This window comes from Cibotium barometz, chromosome 30 (genome assembly GCF_041138505.1).
Source record: "Cibotium barometz isolate CiBa-2024 chromosome 30, ASM4113850v1, whole genome shotgun sequence".
Classification (NCBI taxonomy): Eukaryota; Viridiplantae; Streptophyta; class Polypodiopsida; order Cyatheales; family Cibotiaceae; genus Cibotium; species Cibotium barometz.
In genome coordinates this window covers 22,666,596-22,679,016 of record NC_141075.1, presented here as the reverse complement: position 1 = coordinate 22,679,016, position 12,421 = coordinate 22,666,596, and the positions used below count along the sequence as shown (strand labels likewise).

Here is a 12,421-nt window from a genome sequence, read left to right as displayed (position 1 = left end):
AGTATGATATGAACTATGTAGCCGCCTATATTGGCATGGTTTCTCCTAATCCCACGGCTAGAGTATAGATTGGCATGCCGAAGGTCTCTATCATCATCATCATCATCATCATTTCAAAGTCAATGAGCACATCAATGAAGTGGCTTTTCTGCTGGCTTTGTCAAGTCATTGGAAAATTCACAATGCATTTTATGTAAACCTCTTGTGTAAGTTTGTGGGACTTGAGTCTATAGTGCCTATTGTGGAAGATCCACCAAAAGTGGATGAGCTAGAAGAGTAATTACAACCTGAGCAGATTGTGTTTCACAAGGAGTGTAAGCTTACACAAGTGGCAAACTTTAGAGACTTTACCTTGTGAAGTTCAAGAACTATTCACCTATGGATGCAAAGTGGATGGATGAGATATACTTCCAAGAGTATTGGCAGCTCCTAGCAACATACTTGGAAGCTTTTCAGTTGCTATCAATAGCTTAGAAGCCAGGAGGATGATACCATTTGGGCATTCTGAACACATAAGAAACTCTTACCCAAGAATTGGTTTTGCCATTTGCAAGCACTTTCTAGCTTTAGGTCGAAGTAATGATGATAGCGTACTCTATAGCACTTCCGCCTGGAATTAGGACTTCTTAAAATTAGGGCTTGGTTCTACAAATAAGGGTTTGAGCTGAACTAGGGTATCTGCAAATTAGGGTTTCTATAGAGATAGGACTTCAATAAAATTAGGATTTCTAAAAAATTAGGGTTTCAGCTTTTGGAAGATTTTCGACGGAGGGAGAGAGAGAGAGAGATAAGCTTTCCATACAAAGATTGGGCCACCTCAGCAGAGGCTATACCTCTCCCATAAGTAGGGAGAGTGCTTGGCAAAATAGCCTAGCTAACCGAAAGGGATAAATTACCCAAAATTCTACTACAACACCCCCCCCCCCCCCTCCTCCCCTCCCCTCGTTGATGATGTATGAATGCCCAACTCACTTATAAGATATTGTCCAGCCACACTTTCATGAGGTGTGGACCTGCAAAACAGAAAAATTAGACATGACTCCTAAATGAATAACAAAGAGTTTAAAAACACACTTACCACCTATCTACAGCCCACGAGCATGGTCAGAATACAAATTCAAGCGCACTGTTCACGGGTGGGCATCCCCTATCCGTGAACTTAGACACACAAGTCTTGCAGGCAACAAAAGAATTCACACAAAAATAGTTCCAGGCATGGAAGTATGCCATGCATAAGAACGTAATCTCCCTTTCATTCAGGTTATAACATGCGGTCATTCCGGGCATAGACATTACGTCTCCAGGCCAGCCGGAATGCCATACTCTGAAAATGGCCAAGGACCGAAATCTCCAACCTCACATATCCAGCCTACTGGCCCTCGGCATAGACATAAGTCCCTTGCTGTGAGGTGCCAATCCACATGACCCTTGGCACAGATATAAGTCCCCTACCATAAGGCATCCTGTCCACTATGGAGCTCGTCCATGGGCCCAAAGCTCCTCTACATCCGCGTTCTTGGCCATTAAGGTCTCTTATGTCTTGGCCTAGCACACACTTCCATGTGTATGGATGCCAGTGGATCATAGCTGCTTGTGGCAAGATACTGGGGATTGGGGAGTGAGGTCCTTCGAGATTGAAGCTATGGATTCAACCTCTACTACAACACAACTTGTTTGAAGTTGTTTTCGTATGCAGGAATGTCGTTGGAAATGTGGCAAGCATTGACCATGAAGCTTCTTGTAAAGTTCCTTGATAATACAATCAAATTACAAGGGGGCTGGTTCCTTTCTGGCTCTATTGTAGTGTCATTTCAATTTTTAGCATCTTGTTTTGCATTGTGCCGATTCACTTTGTTTATGAGCTTTAATAGTTCAAGTGTGTGTCAAGATTATGCTTACTCCGACCAAGGGAATTACATAAACTGTATTGTGGTCTCAAGGGGTCCCCTAGGTGGAGATGGACAGGTTTCATCTGTCACCTGTGCATCCACTTGTTGGATCTAGAAAAGTGGAAGCTCCCATTGATGCGACCAAACTTCGGTAGCAAGTGCCAGGGATCCTGTCCTCTTATGGTGAGTATCAACTCCTCCCAGGCGGCGGAGTACTCGGCCCGAGAAATAATGTCTAGACCTCCTCTCTGTCTATCCTTTGATTCATCTTAACTCGTTGAAGTCCCCTCCCATACACCAAAAAGTTTCCCGAGGAAGCTCATGCCATAGTTGAATCCAGAACTCCGTCCGCCCCACTACCCAATGTTGAGGAGACCCACTCAGTCTTCCCCAAACTGGATGATTACCCACTGGGCTCTACCCTGAACAATGGTGCCAGAATCCACAAGTGAAGGGAGCAGCTGCCCATGACCGAGAGGCACCCCCCCTTGGTTCTCCTCTGGACCAAAAGCAGGCAACCAGAAGGTGTGACTGGCCACGCAAGAGTTTATCACATCTACGTGTAGGTCCTGATGAAATGTGGTGTTCATGAAAAAAACAATGTCCATTGAGCCTTCAACTACTGTTCTCTGTAGCACTTGCCAAAAAACCCCTGTGAGCATGAAAGCACCCAATCCCCATGGCTAAGGATGGGAGGAGTAAGTCCTGTTTGGCACACCCTCTGCTCGAAGGATTCTCCATTTGGGGGAAGTAGTCACAATCTTTTCGGGTCCAAAGGCAAGCTAAGTGAGCACTCTGTTCTCACACTCTCATCCTGCTGTATGCATACTCAAAGCTCCATCTATCACAATAAGGGTAGCGGTATGCCAGCATAAGGGGCACTGCCATTGATACATGAAAAACAAACAGGACCACCTCTAGGATGAGGGTTCCATCCCGGTTCCAGTGCCTAACTCCATGTGTGCCAGGGGCCAGGAATGGGTGACAATATCAATGAGGCACTTGTCTCCAATATGGTGAGAGAGAGCAACTGCATGAGAAGAAGGACGCCGTCTCACAGTCCCACTTGCTGTTGGGGATGACATTGAGGGGGAAGGAGAACACTGTTGTACCGCTGTAGGGGGTGGCAGTATGAGAGTGGTGAAAGATCACGCAGACACAGGGCTAGTCTCTCCGAGAGCTCACTTGCGTCCACCACCGGCAGGCACCTGAAAGGGCTGTAGTCCTCTGCCTCCCCCATGACCCGCCAGAAGACTCTGAAGGCAGGGCAATCGTCATCTTCATGAGGCAGATTGTGTGACAAGATTGTGCTCAACCCCGCTTAGGGGTATTTCAGGCACACAGAAAAGAAGTGTGGAAGAGGGGCGGAAAAAGGAGGAGGGCAGCTAAGTGCATACGACTTGCAGCAGCAGGCAAAGGAGAGGCAAGGGAGGAAGGGGCTCAGGCAGGCAGGGGTGAATTTTGGGGGGAGGGGGGGGGGTGTGGGGAGCTCAGACGGCCAGCGGGGGCAAGGAGACGGGGGCGAGTACAGGAGATGAGCGGGGTTGAAGGAGGGGATGGGATCACAAAGGAGGGAGGCGAAGGGTGAAGCGCTGGAGGGGCACAAAGCTGCATGGGACCTGGGGGGGTGCTGTCCTGCAGGGGGACTCCAAGCTCTCGCGCCAGTTACGAAGCTATGGCCGCATACTGATGTTACATTCTTGCATGGGTTAGCTATGGAGTTTAAATTTCACCTGGGCTGTGAAACCCCATCGTGGGTGCTGGTGTATGGGGAACATTCGGTGGAAACCTTATACTAGGGTGTTTTGCCTAATCTAACTCTCCTAAGACACTTTCTTGGTTTGGAGCAGAGTCAACTGCAGGCTCAGTTGAATGATGGAGCTTATCATTATTCAAAGCACTCTTCCTCTTGGATATCAGCCAAACTTGTTGGCCTGGTTAGTATTTTTTGGATCTTATATTGTTTCTTTTGGGGATGAGACATCGAAGTTTAGATTGATACCCTCTCTGATCTTAGTTTTTATGGTCAGGTGGATATACCTTTAGCTGGAACAGCTTTACAGGATTTGTTGGATGCGCATGGTGGCAGCTTGGATGGATCTTGGGAAATAGGCTGGGCTTTAGCTCATGTGGAAACTTCTCAATTGCAAGGGCCAAACCCATTATTTCGTAAAGTAAAGACCTCTAGACCTTGTAATTTGACATTGATTTTATTGTTGGCTAAATGCAATCATGACATGGGAATAGTCATCACTTGGTCTGTGACAACAATTTAGTAAACCCAAGTTTCAGGCCATTCACATAATTTTTTGCTAAACTTACTCAGGAAAGTGACCAGGCAGTGCTTTCCAAAAGCTACAACCTGTGTGCTGTCACAGACAGGGAAAGTAGTATCAATAATCTGGCATCTGCAACAACAAGGATTGCTGTTTTGAGCATGTGCACTCCAAAAATGAAGGTATGGTGTTGCAACTCTCTATTCTAGTATTTTGAATGATGTCATGCTATAAAGAGATGTCAGTCCTAGTCGTATTACTCTTAAATCATTGTAATAAGCAGTACTATTTTCTTGGTTGAATGCTACTGCACTATGCCTGATGTACTTAGGTTATACTTTCTCTCTCTCTCTCTCTCTCTCTCTCTCTCTCTCTCAGACCAAAAGTGATACAATAGTGTCCATGTAATCTCATCATGGTACAAAGAAAACAAAGACTAGAGCTATGAGCTCGGAATGTCAAATCCGAGCCATATGATACAAAGTGGGACCATCATCATCATACAATCTATGGAGCTACCCCCCCCCCCCCCCCCCCCCCGGTAGGGGGAGGGGGCCGTCAAGGATATTGAGCATGGGGCTAGCCTATAGAAGGCTATGCAGATCCATCGGGCGTGGGAAGGTGGCTCATAGACCCACTGGGTCTTTTTGAAGACGTTTAATATAACTCTCTCTCTCTCTCTCGGATCATTGACTTCCCAGACTAGCGTTGCCTATGCCTCTTTCTGCTTGAGCTCCACAAACACAGGGACACATTCTCGAGAGAGCTTCAGCCCCAGCCACCCCGACCCCTCCCTTGCGAGCCAACCATCACCAGTTTCTTCCGGACCCAGGAGGTCGAGGACACCCATACAGTGGATCTTGTGGACCCACCTTGGGCTTCTCCGGACCCACCTCGCCCGAGAGGAGTTACCTCGGACCGGGCCTCCGCATTCCAATGTGCACGATGTCCCCGTCCCCCGGACGTCGGCATGATCCCCTCATCAGCTCCAAATCCAGGACATGCTCCACTGTTATCGAGCTCCCTTTGCACGTAACTAGCTAAGGGAGACCTCTCGGCCATACTCATTAGCCCCATGCTTTTTATTCTAGAGAGTGGCATACCATCTATTGGGGGCTGATGCTCCTCTCATGTTTCACGTTCGTGGTATTCCATGATGAGTTTCCATGGATAGTTTTGTATCACCCTCGTGAGAGAGCTATATTTTGTTTCTGTTTTATTTTCCATTCCATGATGAGATATGCCATGGACATTATTGTATCACTTTGGTCTTATAGGCCCATTTGGTCTTTAGTACACTTTAATCTCTCTCTCTCTCTCTCTCTCTCTCTCTCTCTCTCTCCCCCCCAGACTAGCGTGTGTGCTCAATTCTATCCCAGAGGCAGAATTGAGCACACACGCTGAGAGGGAGGGGCTTTGTGCCCCTGGTCAGGCAGGTTTTCGGCGAGCCTTCTCTACTATTGAACACATTTTCACCCTGAGATGCCTGATTGACCAAACTCCGGCACGGAGACAGAGACTCTATTGCTGTTTTGTGGACTTCCGCAAAGCCTTCGACACAATCCCGAGAGAGCGCCTCTTCCACCGCTTACAGACACTGGGCATACCCCCCGACATGATGTGGGGGATTTACAGATTATATGAGCAAGTGTTTGGACGAGTTAGATGCCCAGGGGGACTATCAGATATGATTGCCAGCACCATTGGTGTGAAGCAGGGCTGCCCTCTCTCCTCGACACTCTTTGGCTTATACATCGACGAGGTAGCAGACTACATCATACATGGAGGAGGCTCTGGGATTGACATCTCAGGTACGACTGTACACATTCTATTATATGCTGATGATATCATTCTTGTGTCGGATACTCGGACAGGGCTACAAGCCCTGGATACTTTCTGTGCGGAGTGAGGACTCACAGTGAACCTTGGGAAAACCAAGGTTATGGTCTTTCATACATCAGCAAAAAACAGTCAGATGCCAGACCATCCTTACACTAGCCCGGGGATAGGTAGAGGTGGTGGGCTCATATGTATATCTTGGGGTCACATTTACCAGCTCCTCTATGGCACAGGCAGCCAGAGACAGAGTGACACGAGGGTACGCAGCACTAGCAATTTTGGAACGCTAGTGTCACCAGGCACACTTCCAAGAGCCCCGTACTAAGGGGTGGCTATTTGATACACTAGTTACTCCAGCATTGATTTATGCAGCAGCAGTATGGGCACCAGGTTTGGCTACATCCTCATGGACACACATAGAGCACCCTCAGATTTTGATGCTCTCACGGATGATCCGCAACAAACCTTCAGTACCACATGATATCCTTCGAGCAGAGTTTGCTGTACCACCTATGTTAGTAGAGGCCATGTTCCAGACTATATCTTTTATACACAGGATGCAGGAGCTCCCACTAAATCGGGTATCTCGGGCTGCTTTTGAGGCATCCAGACAGCTTGCTGAGGAGGGACATACCTGGTCATGGTACTCCCAGGTGGTACAGTGGATATCATCACACAGGATTGATATTGACAGATTACCACCCTTACAGTATGACCTAGCTGCACCATACAGACGCCTCTCTCAGACAGAGAGGAACAGAGTCATGAGACATGACATTTGGCAAGGCCACATACAGGAGACTTGGCTGTCTCCCAGTCAGCCACTCCTGACAAAGATGCTCTACTACAGAGACCACTTCTTGAGCACCTCCACAGACGGCTTCATCCAGTGACCATGATACTTGGAGGTCCACTTATCACATGGAGCCAGAGTAGCCATTGGGCGACTAAGGGTCTCATCACACCAACTAGAGATCGAGACTGGGAGAGCAGCACGCATCCCTCGAGCAAAGCGCATTTGCAGATTATGCCAGACGGGGGTAGAGACAAAGGAGCATTTTGTTTGCCAGTGTGGTGCTTTGCAGGAGATCAGGGCATGCTATCCTAAGGTTTTTAGAGGGACCACATCACTTAGACAAATCTGGGAGAGATCAGACCAGAGACAGCTAGGCAGACTACTACTAGCACTACAGAGACACAGGGAGATCTTACTTCAGACACCCGCACATCATAGTGGAGGAAGACAGTCCCAGTTGACTGACTTCTTCCAGAGATTGGCACTAGTAGCCCAGCCACACACATTGGGAGTGACATCTCCGCAAGCGGAGGAGATTCGAGCTAGGCGACGACCCAGACTAGCCGGCTACCAGACACCACGGCTACACCACAGAGAGATCACGGCCATCCGGTCTCGACGCCAGCAGGAGGTCCAGGAGCAGCTAGCACATTTTCGCTCTAATCCAGGACGCATGTTCCAGACATTTACGGCATCCTCAGATCGGATGTATGACATATTGTACCCAAACTATGGGACTGGATGGAGTTAGGAGTAGATAACATATCATACTTGTATCACCCCTTCAGCATATAGAGATGCATTAGTAGCTCTAGTACTCCATCCACACCCTCTCGTTTGTACACCACTATTGAGTCCCCTATGGTCGTATTGTGATACTTGTACATTTTATTCTCACTCCACATTTTCCTCTTGATGACTGGAGGAACATCATTGTACTACTTGTTTGTCTCATAGGCCAATTTTGGCCTTTTGCAGACGTTAATATATCTTTCTTTCTTTCTTTCTTTCTTTCTCTCTCTCTCATTGGAGATGGCGTGAACATGTGCACCTTCCCCTGCTCACGTTGCGCGATGCTGGCATTAGTCTTAGGGTTAGGGTTGCATAATACAGAGCCTAAGGGGGATCGAAGATGTTCATGGTGATTGTGTGTGTACATAGATAGAAATAGAGAGAGAAATGAGAGAGAGATAGAGAGAGAACAAAGCTGAAAGGAGAAGGTAACTGCACGACTCAACGATGGAGAGATTGATGAGATGTGTTAAGCTTACACCAAGTACATGCTTTTGTAGGCTGTAAGCCTTATTTTCACTCAAGGGAATCACACCTTTCCCTGCTCACGTTGCGCGATGCTGGCATTAGTCTTAGGGTTAGGGTTGCATAATACAGAGCCTAAGGGTGATCGAAGATGTTCATGGTGATTGTGTGTGTACATAGATAGAAATAGAAAGAGAAATAAGAGAGAGATAGAGAGAGAACAAAGCTCAAAGGAGAAGGTAACTGCACGACTCAACGATGGAGAGATTGATGAGATGTGTTAAGCTTACACCAAGTACATGCTTTTGTAGGCTGTAAGCCTTATTTTCACTCAAGGGAATCACACATGCATACTAGACAAGTGACACATGGCACCCTTATCTTATCCACACCTAAGGGTGGGTTCACACACACCAACACACTTAGCCGTTTTAGAGGTTGTTCACATACACACACAAGTGGGTACACAAACAGGGTACATGTACACGATGGGTACACACACACAGGCGATGTAGATGCTTTATTTGATGTAGCCATGGCCAATGATGCACATGGGCTACTTGATACTATCCGATCACATAGTTGAAAATGATAATGATGTGTTCTTTTGATGTAGATGTAGCCATGGCTGATGATGCACATGGACTACTCGATGATGACCCTATGTCAATGGATGTAGCCATGGCCAATGATGTAGATGTAGCCATGGCCAATGATGCACATGGGCTACTTGATACTATCCGATCACATAGTTGAAAATGATAATGATGTGTTCTTTTGATGTAGATGTAGCCATGGCTGATGATGCACATGGACTACTCAATGATGACCCTATGTCAATGAGGATGATACACTTATTATGGTTCTTCCGTACCTTGGAGTAATGCCTTTCCATGCACGGGAAATACTCATAAGCAAAAGGTTTTTAATAAAATGAACACTAAAGTTAAGATCAAGCAATCTTGTATGTGAACGGCAAGAACCTTGGTATTGTACCAAGCTCTACTTGTTGGGAGTACACTTCGTCCAAAATACCCAACAAACCCCCCTTTGAAGCGATGGTGGAGTGACATGAGACGACCTTCAATAGCCACAATGATTTGAGCTCAACAGTGCACTCTAATGCTGCATCTAAGACATGTTCCCTGTTTACAGACTTAGAGGCTAGTAAGCATGGTTCAGAGGCTAGTGAGCTTGGCACCAAAGGCTCAAAGAGGCTCGACAAGCATGGCTCAAAGGTGTAACAAGCATGGACGCGTAGAGAATCAGAGGTCTAGGGAACAAGTGCCAAAGAGAAAACCACTCATGACTTACATCTGTCTCTCAGAAAATCACCCCCCTCCACCGGATATAAACAAGGATAAATTGAAATACTGAAGCCTTTTATAACACACAAGGCGGTAAAACACATTAAAAACTGATAGACATGAACACTTATTACAAATCTATTTCGGGGGACAACCCAGGCAGAGGACCCATGACACTCGCACATAAAAAACAGAAAATAAATATTTTATGGAAGTTTCAAAAACTTTTGAAGCTGGTGAAGTGTTCATGAAGATGCTATTTTTTTTTTCCAAGGAAGAGACTTCTATTAAGTATGAAAAAAGGCATACAACAATCACGGCTATAAGCTAGAATAGAATAGAAGCACCCCAATATGTGAGGTGATCTCAACCACCGAGGAACATCACGGTACCATGAAAGACTTGTGGGACTAGAGGTAAAGAAAATGCCAAGGTCCCACTCCCGCATAAATACAACACGCTTTGCCTACGCGGAACGAGAGGACCTCTAAATACCAGCCCAAGTAGCCTTGAGAGTATGGATGATATCACCCCATATAGTACTAATGCATTTAGACTTAAAAATCTTGACACCCTCAATTGTCTCCAAGCATCTAGGTCTCTAGAACTACCATGTTGTAATATTGGCAATAATCTCCCAATTGGTGTCAATCCTCTGTCGGAGGGGTGTATAATGACATCACGCAGCAAACCATGTTGGGCAATACCTCTACGAATGAAAATAGCAGTGTTTGTATCACTGCCCTTGTAGAAAAGCTACGGACCAGATTGGGAAGCCAAACAACTATCCCCCAAGTAACATACATGGTGAAGCCACCCAATTCGCCCTAAAGTTGGGCTATAGAACCCCAAATACGTTGTGCAATGTTTCATCCCCATAAACAATGATGTACAGTCTTAGAATTTTCCGCCCATCTCGGGCAGGTAGGTGCTACACCAAAAACCGATCTGCACTGATTGGTGGGGAGACCACCATGTAAAAATAACCAAAAGAAATGAGAGATATGGCTACTTTCGTATGAATGCCAAAGCCTATGCCAATATCTACGCTGTATCACTGGAGTGATGTCATAACTCTCCCAATGAGGCCTGAGAGTAGGGATCCTATGCACTTGTTGAGTGATGAGAAGTCTAGCATTCTAGACCGTGAAATTGAAAAAGGGAAGGCTTGTCAATGGATTGGAGAAAACAATCCACTCCCACTCACTTGGATCCCACTAAAGATATTTGATAGGACTACCACCATACAGCCACAAACACCAAGTGCCGTGAGTCACTATCCGAGGAGAAGGATCAATGAACCAGTGCTTCCCCAAATGACCAACAATCCTCACTGGACTAAGCTTGGTGTTTGGGATGATCCCCTCCATGCTACATCTCCTCAATATCCATCCACGCAGCATGATAGAATAGATGATGCAATCTGTAGCCTCTTGGCACGGGAGAGCAATGACCTTGTAAGGTACGCCTATCCTAGAAAAAACTCCCAGCCATCTCGGATGATAATCTCCATGAAAAATATCAGAGAGCTACTCATGCGGTATAGTTGCATCCATTTGATCAATACATATGCGAGAGTCCCTAAGATGCTGAATTGATGGAGCTCTCCGATCCACTGGAAGATTCTTGAAGGTCTTCTAAGCAAGAGCTGTATATGCACAGCTCTCCCATCCTGACCACTACATGTAACAAGATGCACCTAGTGGCCCACCGGCCTCATCCCTAATGAACTCGTTCCACATAATAGGTTGTCGGTCAGCCTCATCCAAAGACCTAGGAAGCCTCTGTCGCAAGAAAGTTCTCATGCTTCTCCATGCTTTGACAATGGCTACAATAAGAGGGGAAGATGGTGCCCTAATATCTGCCTCCGTGCTCTGTAGCCAATCTCTCCCAACATGGGATGTACATCCGAAAATCTGAGATAAGAAAAAATTCTTCCAAGGCTTGGTGCCCAGTAGGAAACCTGTAACCACAAGTTTGCAAAGCAACACGCTGCACTAAACATCCGGATCAATAATATTCAGCCCTCCCTCTCGTCTGGGCTGAGTAATTGTAAGCCAAGCTACCCTAGCACGTGTGTCTATGGTGCCATCCAAACCCGACCAAAGAAAATTGTGGATCAAAGAAGGATCCATTGTGCTCTCGTAGGTAAAATGACACCATGTCCAATGATGCACGGCAAAACCAAAGCTGAAACAGAAATACAAATACCACCTTTGGTACCAATGATTGGCGACCAAAAGGTGTCCCGAAAGAAGCTTGCCTGATCTCCCGCACTGGCTAGCATCCAATTTATGCTCTTGCAAGAGCAATGCATCCATAGGTACACCTATAACTACACTATGAAGCTGAGTTTTGACAATCTGTTTCCACCGACGCAGAAAAAAACCCCCAAGACCTTGAATGTTCCATGAGACAATCCTCATAAGGACTCAAAGTAGGAATGACCAGGTCTCGTGGTTGACGAAGGACGCCCTTTAGAGACGGACGTAAGTCTCACATAGGTAAGGGAGGGAAAATCTGACAATGAAAACCTTACCTCTCGTTTCCACTCCAGGGGAAAGCCAGGGTTGGTCCTCAAAATTGGAGAGGTACCATGGTAATGCGACTGGGCAACATCATCCTCGAGAGTGCAATCATCCTGTATCTCTAATGCTACATCCTCCTACGAGGGATCCAAATCCTGTGCCTATAGAACCTCATCCTCCAAAGAAGGATCTGCATCTTGTGAGGCAAGAGCTGCAAAAGGGTTGGGGTGTGCTCCTCTAAGGGTGCGGGTAAAGGGGCAAGTATGGGGGACCAAGGGTGCCTACCATCTCTAACCACAACCCAACACTCTGTGGTCTACTAGGGCATAGGGGCAACTAGAATCTGGGTAGTTGCAAGAGGCATCTGCTGGGTGTAACATGCAGCGGAAGTATTCGTATTGGAGGATCTTGTCACACAAATGCTCACACCGTCTTCTGTATCCTGAGTTTCGTGAGTTTAGCAATCCACTTTAATGACTTCAAACTTTAAAGAGATGAGAACTATACACCGTATGGGGTCTCGAATTAC

General features: G+C 46.5%; 1 protein-coding gene across 1 annotated transcript in view; it reads left to right on the top strand.

The window, feature by feature from the left end:
• LOC147621279 (glyoxysomal processing protease, glyoxysomal-like) overlaps positions 1–12,421 on the top strand; it is a 65,071-nt gene that overhangs the window by 30,504 nt on the left and 22,146 nt on the right. The window contains exons 6-8 of the mRNA XM_086823981.1: positions 3,740–3,826; positions 3,920–4,063; positions 4,216–4,347. Coding sequence (XP_086680107.1) covers positions 3,740–3,826; positions 3,920–4,063; positions 4,216–4,347 — 363 coding nt within the window. The remainder of the gene's footprint in view (positions 1–3,739; positions 3,827–3,919; positions 4,064–4,215; positions 4,348–12,421) is intronic.